The sequence below is a fragment of the Portunus trituberculatus genome, chromosome 21 (genome assembly GCF_017591435.1).
Source record: "Portunus trituberculatus isolate SZX2019 chromosome 21, ASM1759143v1, whole genome shotgun sequence".
In the NCBI taxonomy this organism is placed as follows: domain Eukaryota; kingdom Metazoa; phylum Arthropoda; class Malacostraca; order Decapoda; family Portunidae; genus Portunus; species Portunus trituberculatus.
The window spans coordinates 6,090,312-6,117,484 of NC_059275.1; the positions used below are offsets into that span (position 1 = coordinate 6,090,312).

At 39.0% G+C, this 27,173-nt stretch overlaps 1 protein-coding gene across 1 annotated transcript in view; it reads right to left on the reverse strand.

Moving 5' to 3' along the window:
• LOC123507271 (uncharacterized protein C10orf82 homolog) overlaps positions 1-27,173 on the reverse strand; it is a 46,468-nt gene that overhangs the window by 16,620 nt on the left and 2,675 nt on the right. The window contains exon 2 of the mRNA XM_045260044.1: positions 22,580-22,650. Within this exon, the coding sequence (XP_045115979.1) occupies positions 22,580-22,646 (67 nt within the window). The 5' untranslated portion in view covers positions 22,647-22,650. The remainder of the gene's footprint in view (positions 1-22,579; positions 22,651-27,173) is intronic.

The following is a 27,173-nucleotide window of genomic DNA, read 5'->3' on the forward strand; positions in this document are numbered from 1 at the left end:
TGTGGTGATGACGGTGATGGTGGTGCTGGCGGTGGTAATGAGAAAGGTAGGAATGGTGTGTTGGTACGGTGTGGTGATGGTGGTGGTGGTGATGGTGATGGTGGTGATTAATACCATACGAGTCTTCTTTACTGTAAATATTCAAAATGTACGTATGTAGTATGATGTAATTTATTTTGTATACATTTTCTTTGTTTTCTTTCTTTCGCAATCCACATGAGAGATTATTGTTGCGTGTTCACAGCTCAACGTAAATTTCACTCTCCCGTAACACTGCAGGCTAAATTATTTAGGTCGTGAAGGCAACAACCCCTAACGTGGATGGGGCGTGGACTTGGCGAAGACAGGGCGTGGGTGGCGCGTGGGAACATCAGCTCGGGGTTGTTAATCATTATATTTTCATTGCCCACATAAAATAACCGATAGTTGTGAGATGAATCAGAGTGTTTATACAGTTATGGTAATTATGGGTCGATATGTTCATGACCCACCTTTTAAAAATATAAGGATTGTCAGTATTGTTATTAGTTCAAGTATTTTTGGTTATCATTATTATTATTGGTATTTTTTTTTTCGTATATGCCTTAGTAATTATTTCATTCTGTAGAAATATAAAGATTTTTTATTAGTTCATGTATTTTTTTTTGTTTTCATTATTATTATTGGTATCTTTCTTATGAATATGCTTATTAGTTATTTCATCACTCATGTTGTATTTTCTCTTAATTGTGTATTACCTCTTGGCGAAATTAAGTAATTGCAATCATCGTTATCAGGAGGCAATCATCCTTCACATTAACAAATTAATTATGTAGACTTTCTATGTATATTCTGGTTCTTGTATTAGCCCTTGTATTCTTAATTATCTGACTATTACCGCTGGGCAAATTCATGTAATTGTTATCAACACTAGGAATTTTTTCAGAATTAAACTACTCCTTCTAAAATTAATAAAAAAATATATATATAAACAAATTAATAAACGAGTAAACAAAGGCAGAATCACTTTAACGTGTTTTTGAGGGGCGGTAAAGGAACACTGCCAATAACTTTATGACGCTGAAAGTGGCTCGTAAACACTACAGCAGCGATAGCACACCCTTACACGCCAGGAAGGAAGGTCATGGGTTGCAAAGTCGTGGGTTTAGGTAGTGTGACACGTGAAGGGAGACATGTGGCATACAGGTGTGGATAACAGGTGCGTCAAGATTGGGGAATGTGTGGGAAATAGGTGTGTGGAATAGGTGTGTGAGACAGGTATGAAAACTGATGTGGGGGACAAGACTCAGGATAGGTAGTGTTTGAAACATATATATAAGGCAGGTGTGAGTTTCAAGTGTTTGGAGACAAGTACGAGTATAAGAAACAGGTGTATTCTAAAGGTAAAAGAGGACAAGAGTCAGATGTGTTGGATATTGGATACATTGAAGGGGGAAAGATGTCGCGTGTCAGGTTGAAAGGAAGATGATACACTACTCTCCCGCATCGCATGACGACCACTGACAGGTAAAAACGTCTTAAACACATCACCTGTAATTACACGTCTAAGCTGGCATGTAAAGCCCGCCTTGTTATAATAACCTGTCATGCGAGGCTCCTTCCTTGACGTGGTGTTGGCAACTTGCGTCCTCATGCTGGTATTTCCTTTTAGTGTATTATTTCACTGGCTACACCTGCGAGTATACTACACTAGCAGAATTATCCCCTACCAAATTTCAACACAATCAGCTCAGTGTTTTTTTCCGTGACAAGCGAACACATCCACATCCACCCACTCACACACACACACACACACACACACACACACACACACACACACACACACACACACACACACACACACACACACACACACACATGAAGTGTTTAAGAATTTTAATAATTTGCTAGCTTAGAAAAAAAGAGGGACAAAGGATAATTTCTTTTTAGTTTATATTTAATTGCTTGTTTCTTTTAGTCGCTTAAAGAGAGAGAGAGAGAGAGAGAGAGAGAGAGAGAGAGAGAGAGAGAGAGAGAGAGAGAGAGAGAGAGAGAGAGAGAGAGAGAGAGAGAGAGAGAGAGAGAGAGAGAGAGAGAGAGAGAGAGAGAGAGAGAGAGAGAGAGAGAGAGAGAGAGTCACCCTTTATTAACCATCATAAAATTGTGGGGAGTATATATACAGTCCTTTTTTTGACAGGAGGAAAAACTACACTACACTCACGCGCAATGACAACTCTTCTCTCTGGTCAGTGGTGCGACATTACAAATATTGACGTTTTCTACCATTTTTTCCCCTCATGAAGCTTCCCGCCTGACCGCTCCCGTCGCTTCAAGGCATCATGCTCCAGTTCAGCTGATAATTTCCCTGACGTGCATCTCAGTATTCTTATTATAAATCAATGTCATCGCTCCATCTCTCCCCTTAACTGAAGTGGGTGATACATTTTCATATTATTCATTGACGCAAGCCACAGTGAATTCCGCCTCTTCATATTAACTCACCCGTACTTCTCTTTCCACCTTATCCCACGCCTTGCTTTTTTTATTTCATTTTCACTGTTCATCTCTATTTTATCCCCTTTTCTCTTTCCATTATATATCACGTGTTATTTTCTATTCATTCCAATGCTGGTTCTGACTACACTTCACATTATTCATTCATTTATTTATTTGTTTATCTTTTTTTTACGCTTCTTTATGCTTCTTTAATAAGAGCACACGGAACAATAGAGTGAAGCTGGATAAGCCACCATGTTTACACGCAAGTTTTCTCGAATAAGACAAGTCTATTTTCAGCCACTTTCATCCCATTCGTGAATTTGCCCAATCTTCTTTCAAAGCTGCTCGTTGTCTCGCTAATAACCTGATTGCTGAGTTTATTCCAGTCATCTACCACTTTAATTGAGAGCCGGTCACACACTTTTTTCTTTTCTTATTTTTATATCTGCGACTGATACCTCCCGTTCTACCTTTTTTCCTCCGTTCTAGCTATATTCCTAGGATATTTATGCAAGATATTTTCACGTTTGGCTGCTCTGAATAGAAATCTAATCCCAGAAATTAGATATATTATTCCATTACATTTGTATCTATTACAAACACAATAATATCTATTCACATACGTCTCTAATGTTGAGGCTGTAGGATGTGGCGGCTAATTCTACTGATCAGCCTCTCAGACCACTCATCACATCACCTTTGTTTTCAATTAGCAATAAATGGATTTAAATCAAGCTTAACCATTAAGGCACATCGTTAATTCCCTCCCCTACTGCACTAATCAGCTTCCGCTGCCTTCACTGCTTCACCGCCATCCACTGATATTAGCCCCGCTCCATTTGTTGTATTAGAAGATTCTGTATGTAATTTTCTTTTTGTAGTGTCTTTTTTTTGTTTTGTTTCCAGCGTCTACGATCTTTGACTTGTATCATAGTGCTACCTCTCTTTGATCTCGGTATTGCAGGAACTTGCACTATTTATTTATAAACTTGCAGTAACTGTCTCTGCAGATTACACATGTAATGGGAGAGATTTATATGCTAATCTGCCAATTCGTTTCCCATGTGTCTTACGTTTATTCATTGTACACTTGAGTATAGTATCAGCAAACTATTCCAAAAGTGACAATATGTCGATTGCCATTTTTCTTTCCTTTGTGGGGCCTTGCTTTTGTTCAGCGACTCTTTCTTGCCATTATTAGAAATTGTTCTCTCATATCTTGCTCTTTTCTTCCTTGGTTCTCGCACACAACACCGCTTTCCTCTTTGTGTCTCATCTTTTCACTCTGCTCCAGAATTTCTCTCTCCATTATAGTTCCGGTTGCCTTCTCACTACCACAGCTGCCCTTCAGCCTGAGCACACTCAGACCTCTTCACTTGTCTCTTTACGTTATTGTTCCATGTCCTGGTACCAACCTTTTAATTAATTTTGTGATTGACGAATAAAACTTTTTGGTCCTCGACGTGCCTCGACAAGAATGTCATTTGAACAATATACATTTAGAAATAATATACATGTACAGCTTTGCTGGATTTACTCCTGCAAGTCTACTCTAGAACTGTGAGTCTCTTGGTGGATTAAGTCACTGGCATATGACTTTCTCTTTTTCCCACCTCACTCACGTCACCTTGTATTTCCTCCTTGCCAGGGTAACTTTCCAAGGGGGAACAAGTCTGTTCAGAGACAGAGAGAGAGAGAGAGAGAGAGAGTGTTACATATTTTCTGAATACTTCTCATATTCCTAAGTCCTAAGCAGAGAACACACACAGGTACAGTGAAAGATTGATAGAAATTGTGAATAAAAAATAGAAATTAGAGATTTATGTCAGATGAATTTTTTTTTTATTTATGTTTTTCCTACCAGGGATTCTATTGAAAAAAAATGACCACGATTCTGTTGAGGATAGACACTAAAGATAAAGCATTATAAAGAGAGAAAATCAGGGGTATAAAATAGGTAGTTTGAAGAAGTGGGACGTGCTGGATATAGATAAATTTCACCAAGATGGAAAGATGGATGACAATAGACAGAGAAGGTAAAACTTGATCTAATAAAGGACGACAATGCTTCTCAGAATCAGAATAATTATCACAACTGAGGCAAAAACTGGTTGTAATTTCTTTTCCTGTGAAAGAGGCAAAGAATAACGTAAAATGGTAAGAAAAGGATCCTCTTATTTTTCTAACAGTAAATTAATAAATAAATAAATAAAGGTAAAACTTGATCTAATAAAGGACGACAATGCTTCTCAGAATCAGAATAATTATCACAACTGAGGCAAAAACTGGTTGTAATTTCTTTTCCTGTGAAAGGCAAAGAATAACGTAAAATGGTAAGAAAAGGATCCTCTTATTTTTCTAACAGTAAATGAATAAATAAATAAATAAATAAATAAATAAATAAATAAATAAATAAATAAATAAATAAATAAATAAATATATATATATATATATATATATATATATATATATATATATATATATATATATATATATATATATATATATATATATATATATATATATATATATATATATATATATATATATATATATATATATATATATATATATATATATATATATATATATATATATATATATATATATATATATATATATATACACATATAAACAAACTCCAAAAGATTGGCTAATTTAGTTTCGAAGTCTCTTGATATTTTTTTCTGAAACATTCCAAGTCAAGCAGGTAAAAGGTCTCAATTATCAGTGAAAGAAATGAGAGAATAAAAACACCGGTTGAGTCTGACATCTGTAAGACTGACTATGTTAGCACGGTGAATAGCGTCCGTATTTATTTTATTTTATTCATTGGTTTAACAAATGTGGATATTGTATCAACATAAATCTTTATGCTGGAGCAATAGGAACAAATAATATCTAGAACAAACATAGAGCTAAAAATTAATAAAAGAAAAGGTGATCATTTGGTCCCTACAGACTATAAGAAAATTACCTTAAGCCAACTCCTATTAACTTTAGCAGACCCTTCCAGTACGAGATGTGAAACTGCTTCAGATCTCTTTTTAATCACTCCAGACTCTTCTTTCACGTCCTCGCATTTTACTCCACTTATTCTTTAATCCATTACGCAGATTCTTTCTCTCCCTTCTCCACCTAAGACACTCCCATTTGTGAATGAATCTTTTCCTGCTGGTGAATCAGGCATTTCACTCGGCCCCATTCACAAAAATTTGTGAGATTTTCTATTTCCAAGGTTCAGGAGTTGATTGTGACTAACTCGATGCTCCAGATTTGATCGAATTTGGGATTTCGATTGTGGCACATGCGAGTCAAAAAGACAGGCATACAGAAAAATAGACACAAGACAAGCACAATGGCAAACACTTCTATGTATTACTTCTGGCTGTGGCATTGAGGCAGTCAGATGGATACACACAAACACAGGACAAACACTGCTGTATATCACTGCTGGTATGAAGTGTGCGATGTTCTTTCATGTTAAGACTTCTGGAATATATTTGGATTCATACACACACACACACACACACACACACACACACACACACACACACACACACACACACACACACACACACACACACACAAAGATCTCTTCCTTAATAACTGTCACATCTGCTCTTAGATTGCTCAAAAGTGCACTCTCTCTCTCTCTCTCTCTCTCTCTCTCTCTCTCTCTCTCTCTCTCTCTCTCTCTCTCTCTCTCTCTCTCTCACACACACACACACACACACACACACACACACACACACACACACACACACACACACACACACACATATACACAAGCGTATATTACAAAGCTTTTAGCGTCATCCCGTTATGAAAAACGACCCCTGCATTATAGACTCGAGCCTCGCAGTGGAACATCAACACATTTGCCTCGCACTGCTCACACATCCACACTGTTAGTAAGAAGATTATGAAGTGTTATGTATGTAAACGAAACTAAAAAAAAATCAGCCTTTTTTCATCCATTCCTTTGCCTGTCTTACTTACAAGCAAAGAAAAAAAAAAAAAAAAGGTTTATGTTATATTATTAGAAAGATGAAAGTAAATTTGGTTTTTACTTCTATCACTATTATCAGTACTTCTGGTAATTATGAAACAACAATACATAACACTTCAACATAACGACTGTTACGTGAGAACAATTAGCAAGATTGATTGTTCCCACGCCTTGTTGCCTTGTGTTGTTTATAGTGGTGCGTGACAAGAATGCTCTCTCTCTCTCTCTCTCTCTCTCTCTCTCTCTCTCTCTCTCTCTCTCTCTCTCTCTCTCTCTCTCTCTCTCTCTCTCTCTCTCTCTGCAAAAAAAAAAGAAATATAACAAACATCATAACAAACATTACACTTTATCACAGAAGATTTGTAGTCTTTTATTATGATATTTTCTTACTTCAGTTGTACAAGCAAGAATTATGAATCGGCTTTTTTACATGTGTGTGTGTGTGTGTGTGTGTGTGTGTGTGTGTGTGTGTGTGTGTGTGTGTGTGTGTTATGTGCTAGTTTATGACTTAATTCCCTTTATTTTCTCAGTGTGCATACATTAAGCGTGAAAGGAAGTAAGAAAAACCAGCGAAGGGAAAAGAGAAGAGTAATTGAATCTCACCGCTGGATTTGAAGACGGGAGAAAGTGAAGGAACAATTGTGTGGAAGGAGTGGAAATGAGACTGTGAAAGAGATACGATACGAGAAAATTTGTGGTGATGTTAATGATGATAGTAGTGGTGGTGGTGGTGGTGATGATGGTTGTGGTCATAATATTGGTTGAAATGGTGATTTTTTTTATCATTTTTATGGAGGAGGCAAGCCAGCCAAGGGCAACGAAATATGAAAAAAGGCCCACTTGATTGCTGTTTCCCGTAAAGAGTACTAATGTATTAGCCAAAATTCTAGGAACAAATGTCTTGATGGTACGTACGGATGATTGTGACACGATTATGATTTTGTTAGTGATGACGGTAATGATGATAATTCTATAATGACTATACCGGTGACGATGTTGATAATAATGATGATGATAATAATAGTGAAGATTAAGGATATGATAAAATATTGGTAGTAGTAATGACAGTGGTTGCGGTGATGGTTGCTGTATTGAAGGTGATAATAATGATAAGAGGATACTGAAGGCGATACTTATAACACTGATGGTGAGGATTATGGTGATGATGGTGTATGGAAAGAACGATGGTGATGATACGTAGTAAGAAAAATCACCAAGACAATGAATTGGTGATAAGCATAAATAAAATGAAAACAGTAATGAAGGTGAAGATGGATATAGTGAGCGATACTGTGATAATGATGGCGAAAATGAATGATAATGCAGAATAATGGTGACGCTAAAGGAGATAGTGATGACAGTGAGGCTGCTGTGATGATGATGGTGGTTGGTGAATAGTCTGTAATGATAGTGACGGGAACGGTGATGATAGTGAAGGTGATAGTGGTGGTGTTGGTGGTGACGAGCATGGTGATGACTCCGCTCACACTCAAATATTGGGGTCTCTTAACTTACGATAAACTTCAATTGACGAGAGAACTTTTCCAATTACCGGTAGAGTGTATGAGAAGAGAGAGAGAGAGAGAGAGAGAGAGAGAGAGAGAGAGAGAGAGAGAGAGGGAAGGGAGGTGTGTGTGTGTGTAATTCACTGTTTGATCTGCTGCAGTCTCTGACGAGACAGCCAGACGTTACCCTACGGAACGAGCTCAGAGCTCATTATTTCCGATCTTCGGATAGGCCTGAGACCAGGCACACACCACACACCGGGACAACAAGGTCACAACTCCTCGATTTACATCTCGTACCTACTCACTGCTAGGTGAACAGGGGCTACACGTGAAAGGAGACACACCCAAATATCTCCACCCGGCCGGGGAATCGAACCCCGGTCCTCTGGCTTGTGAAGCCAGCGCTTTAACCACTGAGCTACCGGGCCGTGTGTGTGTGTGTGTGTGTGTGTGTGTGTGTGTGTGTGTGTGTGCGTGGGAGAGTGTGTGTATATATATATATATATATATATATATATATATATATATATATATATATATATATATATATATATATATATGAATAATTGGTGAGAAAGCACACACACACACACACACACACACACACACACACACACACACACACACACACACACACACACACACACACACACACACACACACACACACACACACACATCAAACCAAACTAAACCAAACCTACACACTCAGTCAATCTTTCACGTGTTGTAACTGTTTCATTAATTCCGGCATGTATATAAAAAAAAAAAAGTTATGACAACCACAAATATCAAAACTACGTACGTACATGCGATAATTTTTTCAATCCAAACTCGGACAATGTGTCAAAATTAATGACATAAAACAAGCGGGTCAGGTCAGCATCAATTTTTTTTTCCTGGAGCAATGGATAATGGAATGCAAATATACACGATTAGTGAAGAGTTGGCGTGTGGAGTGAATAATTGCTTCTATAAAAGACACTCACCCTCCCTCCCTATACCACTGCCAGCTTTCCCGCGAGGCTTCTTTTTGCTCGTCTTTTTTGCCTGAGCGATGGAAGAGTGGCGGGGAGGGAAGGGAGGGAGAGGAAGAGTTAGAGGGAAGGGAAGGGAAGGGGACTCGTGTGGGAACAATGAGTGGAAAAAAAATGAGGAAAAAATGTTAATGGAAATGTGGTGATGGGGTGGAGATGATTATGGTGATCACTGCAAATGGTGACTCATGCAAATGGTGGTGGTGACGGTGGTGTAATTGTATGTATGGGCATGCATGGTGGTGGTGGCCGTGGTGGTTGGCTTGTGGTGGTGGGGATGTTGATAATGGAAGAGTGAGAATACATTTTTCCTCCACTTTCCTCTTCTCCTTCTCCCTGTCTTCCTCTTTTTCTTTCCTCCTATTCTCACACCCTGTCTTTCCTCCCCTTCCTTGCTTGCTTTATGGAGGAGGTCTGTACTGGTATTGACAATGCAATGAATACATCCATGCATTTTTTGAACTCTCTGGGAAATCTTGACAGTGAAGCAAATATTCTCTTTATATGAACATTCCTGGCGTGTCCCGTCCTTGGCTGGAATACTGCAGAGAAAACAAAGGACTCCAGCACGCCTGAATGACTGGTACCCTCCCATCAGAATCCTTCCTTTAGAATCCTTTGATTGAAGTGGTAGTGGTGGTATGCGTGCGTGTGTATGTGTGTGGTGGTATGTGTTATTCATCCACGGTCGTCTGCTGGTCTCCTATCGCAATCCGCCGTACATGGAAAGAGCTTAGAGATTATAGTGACTGATGTCTGGATACGACTAAGACCACTCTCACGCTACACATTGGGACAGTGACGGCACAGTCCTTAAACTCTGGTGCTGGTGGACAAAGGCTGCACATATAGACGCTCGCCCATCAGCCTTGCAGCTTCCAGGATTTGAAAATAGATTTTTTTTCTTCTTTTTTGCGTGTGTTTGTGTGTGTTTTTCTTTATGTAAGACGGGTAAACTGGCCATGGGCAAGAAAAGATAAAAATGGCCCCAGTCGCCAGTCCCCTTTTAGATTCGAAAGGGTTAGCCAGAAGACAGGGATAAATGCCTTGAAACGTCGCTCATAAATGAAGTGAAGTCATAGAAAGCTGGAAATGCAGACACAAGCAAGGAGTTCCAGAATTTACCAGAGAAAGGTATGAAAGATTGAGAGTACTGGTTAACTCTTGCATTAGAGTTGGACAGAGCACGGGTGAGACGAAGACGAAAGCCTTGTGCAGCGAGACCGCAGGAGGGGAGGTGTACAGTTAGCAAGATCAGAAGAGCACTTAGCATGGTAATAGCGGTAAAACAGATGGCAAGAGATGCAACATTCCGGTGGTGAGAAAGAGGCTGAAGACAGTCAGGCAGAAGAGGGGAGATGATGAGACCAAAAGCTTTTGATTCCACACTTATAGATAAATGACTGTCACGTGTGTGTGTGTGTGTGTGTGTGTGTGTGTGTGTGTGTGTGTGTGTGTATCTTGAGATAACACTTATGGATGAATGAGTGTTTCGTTTCTTGTGTGTGTGTGTGTGTGTGTGTGTGTGTGTGTGTGTGTGTGTGTGTGAGAGAGAGAGAGAGAGAGAGAGAGAGAGAGAGAGAGAGAGAGAGAGAGAGAGAGTGTGTGTGTGTGTGTGTGTGTGTGTGTGTGTGTGTGTGTGTGTGTGTGTGTGTGTGTGTGCGTGTGCGTGCCTGTGCATATCCATCACTCACCAACCTAATGTAAAGTCCACATCCCTTAATTAAGATGAGAAAAAGGAAAAAAAAAAAAAATAGAAGCGGAAAGTTTTTCTTCACCAAAATGTTTATGATCTTGTTTGAGGTTCATCATTTTTTTTCACTTTTTTTTTCCGCACATTATTTTGTTGCGTGCTATTTCGTTTTCTTTTTTTTTTTTTAGATACATATTTTTCTACCAGTTGATTGTTACTTGTAATCAGCGAAAAAAAATCCTGGCATTGCATTACTTTAGTCTCCTCATGTTGAGGTAGTTTTTTTGTTTATTTTTATTTTCTATATTTTTGAGCTCTCTAAAAGTTGAGAACCAAACTTTTTAATATAAACTTTTACTCGAGATATTTTTTTTTATTTCAAGGGGACTTACGATGCTTTTTTGCTTAACTTTGCTCATTATTTCATTGGTCATTTAAGGTTTTCTTTGGTCTCCCCAAAATCCTCATAATTTTCTATTTCACTTATATTATTTATTAGTTTCCTTATAATTTTGTATTTTTTTTATCAATTGTCTTTTTTTTCCTTTCACATTTTATTCATTTACACGCACTTAATATTTCCTCCACACCTGTCACTTCCTCTTTTTACGTATAATTTTCTGATTTTCCAGTTGTCATTACCTACATTTGACTAACTTTCCCCGTTTCCTCGTATCATTTTCCTCTTCTAACTTATAATTTTCTCCCTTTTTCGTATATTTTTCCTCCTTTTCATATCACTTTCCTCTTACTAACAAAAGTTTATCGCTACTCATAAAACGAGTAGCATCGCGTTTTGTTTGGAATTCAGACAAACATGACGTGATCCGTTGCAGTTTTCTCTGTTTACTATTATTTGTTTTGTTGCAGCTTTGTGAGTTCCAGTGCCTTTCAGGGGACACTTGATCACGTGATACTGAGCAATTTTCTCACTCATCCTTGTTATTGCATTTTCCTCTGCTTCTCTCTTGGATGCGATACATTTGATCTCTATAATTCCCTTCCGTTCGTGTTTCATGTTCTTTTTATTGGTGTTAATACAACGCTTGGGACATTTGACCTTAGTTTTGAGGACATTGACGTAAAACCAAAAGTATGTGAGAACGTCCGTCACTCCCACGCGTCTTCTTGTGTTATTTTCTGTCTTCCTGTGATGTGAATCCAAGGAGGGGAAATGGGAAGAAATATAAACGTTTCTGTAAAGGTTAGAAAGCGGAATGTTACGTCAACTGGGTTACTTGTATAGGCAATTACCATGTTGAAAGTGATGCTGTTAGAAATGAAAGTTCCTCGTAATCTGAACTATTTAATTTGTACATTTTCTTCAAATTAAGTTAAATGATTTATTATAAATATAGAGAAGAATTTTTGAAGACAAAGAGAGGCAAATGATCGAGTATTGAAGTGGTCTAATGTTTGTTCTTATATTTGCTTGCACCATACAGTTTCAAGGCTACCGAATTGAAGCAAATATTAATCATTAACATTCATGAAATTAGCTCCTAAACTTCGGATGATCGCTTAAAGTTTATTAGAATTGTTTTGTAAATTAGCATTGCATTAAACGCGAGAAATTGGACCGTGGGGATAGACGCATACAATAACACTTTCATTTTATAACAGCAACTATTAACTGAATGCACCTAATCTGAAACCAAAGAAGAGTGGAAAAAAGGCTATTCATTTCGGGTATAGTCGTTTGTTAACATTCAGAACAATGCATGAATGTTGTATTTTTTTTTTTTTTTACAGATAAAAGAAGAGGTGATAGACTAGTCGCATCTTTTCTGCGATTCCAAAGCATTCTAGACACCATGATGAAGAACTGAACCGATTTTATCTACTATTAGTCATCTCTTTTTTAGATATACAATAAGAAATACCTCAATTCTTTTAAACTTAAACCGTACACTACGATGATTTTTGTAAATAATTGAAGGTTACAAATAATGCGTTCTGTGGCTAACCCATTTATTCTGTCCAGGAAAAAAAGAAATACATGGTAAAAAAAAAAAATACATGATAAAAAATAAAACTATGAATAGCTTTGTAAGTTTCGCAATGATAAGTTATCGAAAAAATTGGTAGTGAAAAAAAAAATGCATGAGGCTTGTTTTGTTTATTTATTCACTCTCTTTTTTTTTATATGTTGATGGAAAGGAATGTAAAGAAAGTGACGCACGAGATTCTCCTGAGACTCATTGCCAATTCTGAACAGGCTCTCTGAATATACACTTTCCTCCTCTTTTTTTTTATTTTACGGATTGGGTTGTGTATTTATTGTGTTCTTTGCTGTTTTGCAGTGTTATTCATTTATTACTATTATTTTCCGACTTACTAACTTATTGCTTCAAGGATTACACACACACACACACACACACACACACACACACACACACACACACACACACACACACACACACACACACACACACAGAGAGAGAGAGAGAGAGAGAGAGAGAGAGAGAGAGAGAGAGAGAGAGAGAGAGAGAGAGAGAGAGAGCTTATATAATAGGGAGGGAGAGACGGCAGTGTATGAAGTTCGATAATTAGGACACAGAGGAAAGGCGCCACATCCCACGCCAGTTGTATCGTGAGTATCGTTAGAGAACTCATCACACTCACCACGACATGCTCATTATCACTACCTGGTGTGTGTGTGTGTGTGTGTGTGTGTGTGTGTGTGTGTGTGTGTGTGTGTGTGTGTGTATGTGATTGCATGTGTGGTGGAAGAGTGTGTGTGTGTGTGTGTGTGTGTGTGTGTGTGTGTGTGTGTGTGTGTGTGTGTGTGTGTGTGTGTAGTCCTTGAAGCAATACATTAATAATTCAAGAAATAATAGTAATAAAATAATAGCACTACAAAACAGCAAAGAATACGACAATAAATACATAACGCAATCCATAAAGTCAAACAAAATGACAAGAAAAGTGTATATTCAGAGAGCCTGTTCAGAATATGCAGTGAGTTCCAGGAGAATCTCGTGCGTCACTTTCTTTACATTCCTTTCCATCAACATAAAAAAAAAAGAGTAAATAAATAAACAAAACAAGCGTCGTGCATTTCTCTCTGCCATCTTTTCGATAACTGATCATTACGAAACTTATAATGCCATTCATAGTTTTATTTTTACCATGTATTTTTTTTCTTAGCCAGAATAAATAAATGAGTTAGCCATAAAACGCATTACTTGTAACCTTCAAATATTTACATAATCCTCTTAGTATACGGCTTTAGTTTAAAAGAATTGAGGTATTTCTTATTGTATATCGTGTGTGTTAGTGTTAGTGTGTGTGTGTGTTTGTGTGTGTGTGTGTGTGTGTGTGTGTGTGTGTGTGTGTGTGTGTGTGTGTGTGTGTGTGTGTGTGTGTGTGTGTTAAGAGGAGATGAGGAATGAGAGGTCTTAATTCACCTCGTAGTAAAAATAAATAAACCTTTCCATGATTTCTCCATCTTTTCTTTTTCTTTTTTCCTTTACTGTGTGTTTTTCTTTTTTCTTTTTAGCTTTTTAGTCCTGTCTTATCGTTCAATCACATAAACAAAACACACACAAGATGAATAACATTAAACAATTCCCTTTCACCTATTTTTCAATTATTTTAAACACAAATATTTTTCTTACTTCAGTAAATTTCCTTAATTCTTCTTTTATAATATTTTATCTGGTTAATGAGCAAGAAAGAAGATTTGTTTTGGTTCTTATATTTTTTTTTACATAATCGGATAAGCTGTAGTATTGATCGGGACAGAAATGGATGCTAAAATTAATCTTATCTACTCCTTTTTTTCGTGATCGCTTTGGTAGGAGACGAGAGGAAGTTAAGCGATTATTATGGATCATTCGACTCAAATATTAATTGAATTATAAATAGTAGCTGTCAGATATAATCGCATCAGTGCTAGTCTGCAGTATCATTTAGTAGATTGATGAACGAGAGAGAGAGAGAGAGAGAGAGAGAGAGAGAGAGAGAGAGAGAGAGAGAGAGAGAGAGAGAGAGAGAGAGAGAGAGAGAGAGAGAGAGAGAGAGAGATATATATATTTTTTTTTTTACATTACAAGGGCACTGGCCAAGGGAAAACAAAGTGTTGGAAAAAAAAAATCCCGCTGGTTGCCAGGCCCTGTTAAAAGGAAAGTAGGAGAAAGAGAAAACAAAAAATCTAAAAGGAGGGTCCAGTTAACGTAAGAGGTGTCTTGACACTCCTCTTTTGAAAGAGTTTAAGTCATAGGCAGGTGGAAATACAGACACAGGTAGAGAGTTCCAGAGTTTACCAGTGTAGGGAATGAAGGAGTGAAGATACTGGTTAACTCTTGCATTAGGAAGATGGACAGAATAGGGATGAGAAGAAGTAGAGAGTCTTGTGCAGCGAGGCCGCAGGAGGGGGAAGGCATGCAGTTAGCAAGTTCAGAAGAGCAGACAGCATGAAAACAGCGGTAGAAGACAGATAAAGATGCAACATTGCGGCGGTGACTTAAAGAATCAAGACAGTCAGTTAGAGGAGAAGAGTTGATAAGACGAAAAGCTTTAGATTCCACCTTGTTTAGTAAAGCTGTGTGTGGATCCCCCAGACATGAGAGCCATACTCCATACACGGGCGGATAAGGCCCTGTACAGAGCAAGCAGCTGGGAGGGAGAGAAAATGGACGAAGACGCCACAGGACACCTAACTTCTTGGAAGCTGATTTAGCAAGAGTAGAGATGTGAAATTTCCAGTTTAGATTTTTAGTGAAGGATAGACCGAGTGTGTTTAATGTAGAGGAGAGGGAAGTTGAGTGTTATTGAAGAAGAGAGGATAGTTGTCTGGAAGGTTATGTCGAGTAGATAGTTGTAGAAATTGAGTTTTTGAGGCATTGAACAAAACCAGGTTTTCTCTGCCCCAATCAGAAACAAGTGAAAGATCAGAAGTTAGGCGTCCTATAGCATCTCGCCTTGAGTCATTTAATTGTTGTTGGGTTGGGCGTCTGTTGAACGCTGTTGAATAATGCAAGGTGGTATCATCAGCATAGGAGTGGATAGGGCATTGAGTCAGATTTAGGAGATCATTGATGAATAATAGAAAGAGAGTGGGTGATAGGACAGAACCCTGTGGAACACCACTGTTGATAGTTTTAGGGAAGAACAGTGACCGTCTACTACAGCAGCAATAGAACGATCGGAAAGGAAACTGGAGATGAAGGTACAGAGAGAAGGATAGAATCCGTAGGAGGGTAGTTTAGAAATTAAAGATTTGTGCCAGACTCTATCGAAGGCTTTCGATATGTCAAGGCCGACAGCAAAGGTTTCACCGAAGTCCCTAAAAGAGGATGACCAAGATTCAGTTAGGAAAGTAAGAAGATCACCAGTAGATCTGCCTTTACGGAAACCATACTGGCAATCAGAGAGAAGGTTGTGAGCTGATAGATGCCTCATTATCTTCCTATTAAGGATAGACTCAAAGGCTTTAGAAAGGCAGGAAATCAAAGCTATAGGGCGGTAGTTAGAAGGATTGGAGTGGTCACCTTTTTAGGGACAGGTTGAATGTGAGCAAACTTCCAGCAAGAAGGATAAATAGAAGTAGAGAGACACAGATGAAAGAGTTTGACCAGGCAGTGAGCGAGTTCGGAAGCACAGTTTTGAGAACAACAGGAGGGACTCCATCCGGACCGTAAGCCTTCCGAGAATCAAGGCCAGAGAGGGCCAGGAAAACGTCTTTATAAAGAATTTTAATTTTAGGGATGAAGTAGTCAGAGGGTGGAGGAGTAGGAGGAATATGCCCAGAATCATCCAAAGTTGAGTTGGTAGCAAAGGTTTGAGCGAAGAGTTCAGCTTTAGAAAAGAAGAGACAGCTGTAGAGCCATCTGGATGAAGTAAAGGAGGGAAAGACGAAGAAGTAAAGTTGTTAGAGATATTATTGGCTAGATGCCAGAAATCTCGAGAGGAGTTAGAATTGGAAAGACTTTGACATTTTCTATTGATGAAAGAGTTTTTAGTAAGTTGGAGAATAGATTTGGCATGATTACGGGCAGAAATATATAGGGCATGAGTTTCAGCAGTTGGATGGCTACGGAACCGTTTGTGAGCCGCCTCTATCATTGACAGCACGAGAACAAGCAGAGTTAAACCAAGGCTTTTTAGCTTTAGGGTTAGAGAAAGTATGAGGAATGTATAGCTCCATGCCAGAGATAATCACCTCTGTTATGCGCTCGGCACAAAGAGAAGGATCTCTGACATGAAAACAATAATCATCCCAAGGAAATCAGAATAGTACTGCCTTAGTTCCTCCCACTTAGCAGAGTTAAAATGCCAGAAGCACCTCCGCTTAGGCGGGTCCTGAGGCTGCACTGGAGTGATAGAACAGGTAACGGAAATTAGATTGTGGTCGGAGGAGCCCAACGGAGAGGAAAGTTTAACAGAGTAAGCAGAAGGGTTGGAGGTTAGGAAAAGATCAAGAATGTTGGGCGTGTCTCCAAGGCGGTCAGGAATACGGGTAGGGAACTGCACTAGCTGCTCTAGGTCATGAAGGATAGCAAAGTTGAAGGTTTGTTCACCAGGTTGGTCAGTGAAAGAAGATGAAAGCCAAAGCTGGTGGTGAACATTGAAATCCCTAAAATGGAGATCTCAGCAAAAGGAAAGTGAGATAAGATGTGCTCCACCTTGGAAGTCAAATAGTCAAAGAATTTTACATAGTCAGAGGAATTAGGTGAGAGGTATACAGCACAGATGAATTTAGTTAGAGAGTGACATTGAAGTCTTAGCCAGATGGTAGAAAATTCTGAAGATTCAAGATTGTGGGCACGAGAGCAAGTGGTGTCGTTACGCACGTATGCGCAACATCCAGCTTTGGATTGAAAATGAGGATAGAGCAAGTAGGAGGGAACAGAAAAGGGCTGCTGTCAGTAGTCACAGACAACTGTGTTTCGGTTAGGAAGAGAAGATGAGGTTTAGTAGAGGAGAGGTGGTGTTCCACAGATTGAAAATTAGAACGAAGGCCACGAATGTTGCAGAAATTGATAGTGAAAGTATTAGATGAAGTGTCAAGACACCCAAGGTCGACAGCAGAGGGCAGTCCGACCTGGGGACATTTATGGTCCCCTCCCCAGAGGGGGACTCCGAGGCAGGGCGTGGTGAAGCCATTATTAAATTTTGATTTGAAGAGAGTGTAAAAGTGTAAGGTGTTGTAGTGTAGTGTAGGAAGTAGTAGAAGTTGTCTTTAGAGGGCAGGCTGCAGCTGCTCAATTGTATAAATGAGACCACAAAGGGAACCGGGAAGAGAGGACACGGGGAATCACTCAGTCTGCAGCACTGCCTACATCCCCGTAAGTACCTCTCCTGGAGTATTCCACCGGGCGGCAGGTGACTACTGCCTACTCCTACAACTACTGCCTACTCCTACATATATATATATATATATATATATATATATATATATATATATATATATATATATATATATATATATATATATATATATATATATATATATATATATATATAGAGAGAGAGAGAGAGAGAGAGAGAGAGAGAGAGAGAGAGAGAGAGAGAGAGAGAGAGAGAGAGAGAGAGAGAGAGAGAGAGAGAGAATAACTGTACTGAATAAGAGAGGAAAGGAAGTTGGAAGTAGCATCACCAGCAATGTTACTTTCTATTATGGTCTCTCCTTACCAATGTTGTTTTTGTTTTGCCAGCATGTAGGAAAGATCCAGGGAACAAGTAATACAATTAGTACACGCTCTTATATAATTACTTCGATAGAGGAGAAAACCACTTGTATTATTTTTATTAAATTATTTTTCATTATTATCCTTTATGTATCAACTTTCTATTTAATTATGGTCTAACAAGAGATCATTAAGGTGGGAAACGGAAGTAACATGGAAGAACCTACATTTTCTGGGAACAATTTTTCATCATCATCCTTTCAGTGTATCAAAGTTCTTTATATTTACCCATTTTCTTTTGCCAGGATTTTGGGAAGATGGGCCACGAGAAATTTCATTAATATGGTCTTATATCATCACTCCCCAGGCAGCGATGGGCGAGCCAGGGCGGGTAACAGCACCAACTCACCGCATCACTACATCACCTCTCATGTAACGTGGCCACTGCACTGCCGCCACACTTACATACGATGCCTCTCACTTTTCTGTGCTATTCCTCTCTTATCTTTAGCCTTACACCATTTCTCTCGTAAGACCGCTTTCTTTACTTCGGCCACGCATTCGTACCAACCCCTTCTTTCTATATCGCACATTTAACATTGAAAAATAATACTTCCTTTTTTTTTTCTCTCTCTCTACCTCACAAACTCAAAATTGAAATTGAAAGATGAAGAAAAGTATAAAAGCGAATTCGAGAATACATTAAATAAATAAATGAAAAAAAAAACATTCAACTTCCTAGAATTACTACATTAATTCAAGAGAGCGAATAAAACCTAACGAATGTAAACCAAGAGGGTAAATTTTGTTGCCTATGAAAATAATGAAAGGGAAAAACAACAGAACAGTCCAACACTAATTGAGAGAGAAAATGTGCACAACGGTAGAATGAAATAAACAAACAGCACGAAATTTGTTTTTAAAGGAGAGAGAGAGAGAGAGAGAGAGAGAGAGAGAGAGAGAGAGAGAGAGAGAGAGAGAGAGAGAGAGAGAGAGAGAGAGAGAGAGAGAGAGAGAGAGAGAGAGAGAGAGAGAGACAGACAGACAGAGAGAGAGAGAGAGAGAGAGAGAGAGAGAGAGAGAGAGAGAGAGAGAGAGAGAGAGAGAGAGAGAGAGTTCGAAAAAAATCTTGGTCAAATTACTGAAGTAAGAGTTTTGGTTCTTGCCTCGTAAGTGTGCTGCAGTTTGGCTAATGACACTTCTATTATGGTTCGTAAAAGATCAGTGTTCGTTCAGCCATTATAAGTTTTCCACACTCGGGTTTAGCTTTCTTTGGTTTCTTCTTGTGCGTCTTGAAATCACTACAATACACGCGCTGACCCTGTTTTTTTTTTTTCTTATTTCATCGTCTCTGTCTGTTTGTGCGTCTTTCTTCGTCTGATAAATCCCAGTAACCGTGTTCAGTTTTCCTTAAAGATACTTGAGTTACAGATTTGTCCCATAGAGGTTTATGTTCCCAGTGATGAAAAAAAGGATGAGGTTATGGTATATTGAGAAAACTTGTCTGTTATGTTGTTTTCATGAATTGATTTATTTCCCCTCCAGAGCACGTATTCGCAGCCACCCTCCTCCTCCTCCTCCTCCTCCTCCTCCTCCTCCTTTTCTTTTCTTTTCCCTTTTGCTTTTCTTTTCTTTTTTCCTCTCCTTTTCTCTTTTCTTTTTCTCTTCTTTTATTTCTTTTCGTTCTTTTTTTCTTCGTTTTTTTCTTCTTTTTTTTTCTTCTTCTTCTTCTTCTTTTTTTCTTCTTCTTCTTCTTCTTCTTCTTCTTCTTCTTCTTCTTCTTCTTCGAACCCTCCTCTTTCTCTTCCTTCTCCTCCTTCTCCTCCTCCTCCTCCTCCTCCTCCTTTTTATTTTAATTATATTTTTTCCTTCCTTTTCTTTTCTCTTTTGTCTCTTCTTTTTTTCCTTTTCCTTCTTCTTCTTCCTCCTTTTCTTCTTTTTTTTTTCTTCTTCTTCTTCTTCTTCTTCTTCTTCTTCTTCTTCTTCTTCTTCTTCTTCTTCTTCTTCTTCTTCTTCTTCTTCTTCTTCTTCTTCTTCTCCTCCTCCTCCTCCTCCTCCTCCTCCTCCTCCTCCTCCTCCTATAATGTAACTTTAATCGTTGCACCTCGAAGTTCGCACCTCTCCTGTGTATGTCGAGTTTAGTTTCGGCAAGAGTGTAACTTTTGTCGATGCCACTAGATAGAAGCTTAACTTTCTCTCTCTCTCTCTCTCTCTCTCTCTCTCTCTCTCTCTCTCTCTCTCTCTCTCTCTCTCTCTTGAAAGGTTTGGCATAAAATGTTTGAGGAGGTATTTTTTTCTTCTTCTCTTCTTTTTTTTTTTTTCTTCTTCTTCTTCTTCTTCTTCTTCTTCTTCTTCTTCTTCTTCTCTTGTATTTTATTTTTATCTTCTTCTTCTTCTTCTTCTTCTTCTTGTTTTTATTTTTATCTTCTTCATTTTCTTCTTCTTCTTCTTCTTCTTCTTCTTCTTCTTCTTCTTCTTCTTCTTCTTTTCTTGTTCTTTTCTTTTCTTCTTTGTTTTTTCTTCCTCTTCTTCTTGTTCTTGCTCTTGTTCATATTCTCGTTGTTGATTTTTTTTTCTTTTTCTCCTTTTAGTTCTTTTCTTTTTCTTTTGTTTTTCTTCTCCTCCTTGTTCTCCTTGTTTTTGTTCATGTCCTTTTTCTTGTTTCTTCTCCTCCTTCTTCATTTTTTCTCCTCCTCCTCCTTCTCCTCTAATTCCTAGGCACACTAGCGAGAGTGATTTGAGTGGCAGCACAGACTAGCAATCAGTACAGGGCAAGAAACAAGAGACGAGGTCCTTTAAGCCAGCCACACTGTACAGAACGTTCCCTAAATGGCTCGTGTGCTCGCTAGGTAACTGACATAAGATAAAGAAACGAAGTGGTGTCACTGAATAAGCTACTTGGAAAACAGAGGCGAGTAACATCATTAACTCCTTCAGTACTGAGACGCATTTCTACCATGAGTTTTGTGTGTGATTAGACGATTTTATTTGAATTAGGAAGAGTCTATGGAGGTCAGAAGATTAATGGCCACGGTCTTCACTATTTTAATCCCCCACGTACATTTCTGAAGCTGTATAAAATCACCATATAGTAAGCAGAATGAATAGGAAAATGCGTCGTAGTACTCAAGGGATTAAAAGTAATGGTTTAGTAATTATTTACAACGATAATTTATGAATAGGAATGGTGGCTGGTAAGACATTCTGTTCGATATTTGTCGGGTGGTTAAGGTAATATAATGATGAATATAATAGTTCTCAGAGCGTACGATACATATGATATTACTTGTACAGAGAACTATACGTAGAATAGAAAATCGTTTATAAAAGGAGAAAGAAGAGACGGGTAACGGGATGAGAGAAGGAAACCTAAGGACAAATATTAAAAGAGTACTAGGAAAACCAATACGCAGTAATAGTTGCACATGGAGGTATAAAATAGTAAAGAGCAAAAGGAAACTATCAAATGGTAAGTAAAAGGCGAAAGATATATGTGTTTTAAAGTGAAAATAGAGCTTTATTAAACTGTAAGGGGAGTGAATAGAGTAATGGAATAACCTCTGAGAAAATATAACACATGGAATACTGATAGCACAAGATTGTCACTGTGAAAGAGGAGGAAATATAAGTGAAATAACCAGGAATGCTAACAAATAGATAGACGACAGAAGGGAATAGACAAATAGAAACAAAATAAGGTGAAACAATATGACACACTAATCATTTCGCAAAAACTGTATAGGTGGAGGAAGAAGACAAACAGGAGAGTAAATAAGGTGGAAAAATATGACACACTAATTATCACACACGTACTGTAGGTAGGGGGAAAGAGAAGAGAAATAGGACAGTAAATAAGCTGCAAAAATATGACACTCTAATTATTTCACACGTACTGTAGGTGGAAGAAAAGGAAGAGAAATAGGACAGTAAATTAGGTGGAAAAAATATGACACATTAATAGTTTCAAAGGTACTATAGGTGAAGGAAAAGGGAAGAAAATAGGAAAGTAAATTGACTGCAAAACTATGACACACTAATTATTTCAAACGTGCTATAGGTGAAGGAAAAGGGATGAAAAATAGGACAGTAAATGTGAAAAAAAACACACTTATTATTTCAAACGTACTGTAGGTGAAGGGAAAGGGAAGAGAAATAGGACAGTAAATAAAGAAAGGCGGTTTGGTGGGACTAATAAAGAGAGAGTCAATAGATTCTTACCTGAGTAGCCGACAATGAAAGCCCTGTTGGAGAATAGTGGCGACCTCGCAGGCGCCAGCTCCCCCATACTCCTGTGGGGGAGGGAGAGGGCGTCTGTTAATAGGGTGATGAGCGATAGGGTGGTGATGGGCGAGCGGGTTTGGTGCGGGTTGATGATGCATGGGGAGTTAAGAAATGATGAGGTGTGTGTGTGTGTGTGTGTGTGTGTGTGTGTGTGTGTGTGTGTGTGTGTGTGTGTGTGTGTGTGTGTGTGTGTGTGTGTGTGTGTGTGTGTGCTACTGCAACAATAACATAAACACGAATACAACTACAACAATAAACAAGAACTACTTCATTATATATTGCAGCAACAAAAAAAAAAAAACATCTAATATTCATAATTCCATAAAAACTTTTGAAAGTGAACACAATATAAAACAAAAAAATCCAGCATCCCTTTCACAACTTCTTACAAAAAAAGCTACTTAAGACCTTCCATACTGGGACACGCTTTTACCTTCAGATTTATGTACTGTTAGACCATTTTATTGACACTAGCAAGGGTCTATGGAGGTCAGAAGATTAATGGCCAAAGTCTTCACTATTTTAGTCCACACATAAGTTTCTGAAGTTGTGTATAATCACCAAATAATAATCAGAATATAGAAACGCATCATGGTGTTCAAGAGGTTAAGGGCACACTAGACTTTTATCCAGTAAAGAAGCTCAGTGAACACGCCGGTACACAATGCAGCCTCTAATCTTTCCCCGGTAGTTGTCTGCGGCTTTTAGTGGCTTTCAGGAGGCTAAAGTTAGACCAAGGGGAGAAAATTTTTTGTTTATTTTTCACTTTTTTATGAAGTACTACGAAAGTGTGTCCATCGAGAGGGGAACTTTGAGACTTCCCTGTGTGTGTGTGTGTGTGTGTGTGTGTGTGTGTGTGTGTGTGTGTGTGTGTGTGTGTGTGTGTGTGTGTGTGTGTGTGTGTGTGTGTGTGTGTGTGTGTGTGTGTGTGTGTGTGCAGATTTAATTAAGCCTTCAGTCGTCCATCTCTTTCTCTTATCAGTGACCGGGAGGAATGGAGAATGAGGATCGGGAAACTGGTCTTTACTGATGCCACGCTGCGAACGACAGTCCTCTTTCTCCTCCTCCTCCGCCTCCTCCTCCTCCTCCTCTTCTTCCTCTTCCTCTTCCTCTTCCTATTCCTATTCCTCCTCCTCCTCCTACTCCTCCTGCTGCTGCGTTTTCTCGTGACTAAAATAGCAGCTGCCGGAGTCCAGAAAGCCGAGTCATTTGGGACATAATTCCCCTTCATTGATAAATCAGCGGTGTTGTCGTTGGGTCTCTTACAACCTGCGTCTCACATAACAGGACGAGGAATAATTTGTTTAATTTCCGGTTAACAATTGCGTCATGCGTCGTACGGCTAAGATTCCCCTGATTTCGTTGAGGTTTAGAGCGCCACATTTGAGAAGCAGCTTTGTATTCATTCCATTGCATGTTATTCTCGTCCCCTTCCCATGAGGAGTGTAGTAATAATTGAATGTTACTTCTGTAGGTATTCATTTCCTACAGGATGCTTCACTGCTGGTGGTAGTCGGGTATCTTTCCTTTCAATTAATTCTTTACTGGAGACTTCAATGTACGCGATTGCAATAAGATATGTAGTGTTCCCTTGCTCTGGTGCCGATTACCTGGCGGCGCTTTGTGAGAAAGAGACCTGAATGAGAAACCTTACTATAGACTCTAATGTTGTAATCACTCCATCTATTCCTAATCTCTCTCTCTCTCTCTCTCTCTCTCTCTCTCTCTCTCTCTCTCTCTCTCTCTCTCTCTCTCTCTCTCTCGCTCTATTCCGTCTCTTAAGTCTGACGAACTCGAACATAACCAACATTTGATTTCTAAACAGAAGATGAATAATTCTGCACAACTTTTTTGAGTCTTGTGGAGAAAAGAATGAAGCAAACAAGAATCTTTTTCACAACTCAGACATTCGTACCGTAAGTCTAAGTCAGTCAGTGTTACCACACCTAACCTCCCCTGGGATTGACGTCAGGGGAAGCATTGGTAAGCCCCTTGATCTCCAAATAACAGTCCATGATATCCTGAGCTTGAGGGCTGCCAGGGTCATTGGAAGGGATGAATCGCTTGTACTGGGTCACTTTAAGATATTGAACTCCAAGAACGGGACTCGCATATACAATAAGTCCTGGAAGTTTTTAAAGGTTTCAAAGGTGGACGAGTGAGGCAAAATGTCCTTGAATCTTTCCTATAGCTTGGAGAGTTATGTAAAGTAAAGAAGTTGGTGACAGTTGTTCATAACCCTTTCAATACCATGACGCTTTTCCATATTCATTATGCTTACTACTTGGTGATTTTATACAGCTTCAGAAACTTATGTGGCGGATTAAAATAGTGAAGACTGTGGTCATTATTCTTCTGATTTCCATAGACCGTTCCTAATGTTAATAAAATGGTCTAATAGTACAGAAACCTCAAGGAAAAAAATCTGTCCCGGTATTGAAGGGGTTAAAGGTTTCAAAGGTGGACAAGTGAAGGAAAACGTTCTTAAATCTCTCCTATAGCTTTGAGAGTTATGCAAAGTTAAGAAATTGGTGATAGGCGCTTAAAAGTACGGATTCCTTACATAACGGTACATAGAGTAACGTAAATTAATGTAGACAGTTATAATGATTTTCAAAGCCGTTTTTAAGACAATCCCGAAAACTATTACGAGTCATTTCACGTCCCGAATCTCCACCGAACGACACTTTAGTCTCCGAATCTTTATGGTGTCAGTTTTAATCTCCACAAACTCCCTAAGTAGATTAAGGTTAACATATCAGTTTGCAGGGAAATTAGTGAAGTTCTAGAGTTTAGGAGAGAGAGAGAGAGAGAGAGAGAGAGAGAGAGAGAGAGAGAGAGAGAGAGAGAGAGAGAGAGAGAGAGAGAGAGAGAGAGAGAGAGAGATAGTGGGGGAAAGGGTGACATTCGCAGTCCTTGTTCTTCCTGCTCACATCCTTCCAGCTGATGGCATTAAGGGTGGTCAAGGCTCAGATTAGGTCTCTGTACCGCAATTCCCCTTTGAGTGGCGTTGATTGGCGGCAAGACGCGGCTACTCCAACTCTCTTTCTTCCCTCTTATTGATAATTCGGTTTGCATCTCTCTCTCTCTCTCTCTCTCTCTCTCTCTCTCTCTCTCTCTCTCTCTATCATCATCATTGGCAAACAGTTCGTAAACTTAATGTTGTTGTTATTGTTGTTGTTGTTGTTGTTGTTATTATTGTTGTAGGTGTAATGAGCTGAGTTTGGAAGCGCAGAGCAGCACGTGTAATTAGACCTAATTGTCTATTTATCCTGCTTAATGGATCTCCTTCCTTGAGTGTGTTTTTCTGTGAAATGTAGGTGTTATAGTTGTTGTTGTAGTTATTGTTGTTGTTGTTGTTGTTATTGTTATTATTGTAGTTGTTATTGTTGTTGCTGTTACTGTTGTTATTGTTATTGCTGCTGTTGTTGTTGTTGCTGTTATTGTTGTTGTTACTGTTATTGATGTTGCTGTTGTTGTTTTTCTTGGTGGTGGGTTAGGTTAGGTGGTGGTTGTAATGGTTGTAATGGTGGTGATAGTTGTGATAGTACTGTTCTTGTTACTGTATTTGCAACTGCCACTACTGACGTTAATATTTTTGTTGCTGCCGCTGCGGTTGTAATTTTTCTAGTTTTTATGTTTTTGCTGTAAACGCTGATGCTAAAATATCTGTGGTCTGTGGCATTAACTGTGTGCGTGAGGCTTGTGTTACAGTGAGCTGCGCAAGTCAAGTGTAACAGCGTAACGGGAACTGATGAGGGCCAGTGAGCACCATCCCGGCCAAGAGTGTAGCGTTAAGTAGGTTTTTCCAGTTCAGGTACAAGTGTTGTGCGAATACTGAAACCCGACCACACGTCACACAAATACTTGGAAAAGAAACCTGTTCATTATACAACACACACACACACACACACACACACACACACACACACACACACACACACACACACACACACACACACACACACACACACACACACTTGCATAATCCTTGTAACCCCCATAGTCTCTCTCTCTCTCTCTCTCTCTCTCTCTCTCTCTCTCTCTCTCTCTCTCTCACATGACGTAAAGCTACCTGACCACCTTAATTACTTCCTTGTGCCAATTAAATGCAGGTGATTTTCGCGAACCGCACGCAGCATTACAAAGAGGCCAGGCGCTTATTTTAGGCAGCGGTGAATGCGGCGAGGGGACGGGAAGGGTGGCGATTAGTGGCCCGCGGAAATCACCTCTACCTGTACCCAGTTAATTGAGAGTACAGGGTGAGACGCTAACTTCCCCGAAACTGTGGTGGTGGATATTAAGTAACTCTCCTCTAGTTATTAATTTTTCTTGGTTCTCTCCTCCTCCTTCTCTCTTCCTTCTTCCTCCTTCTCCTCCTCCTCCTTTGTGTTCAAACTCCTCCCGTGTTCTCTCTCTGTATCAGTTTATTTATTCGTTTGTTTTTTTCTTTTTGTCTTTCTTGGTTCTTTTGGTTTTGTTCATCTTCCTTATCTGTCTCCTTTTTTTTCCTTCTTTGTCTTAATCTATT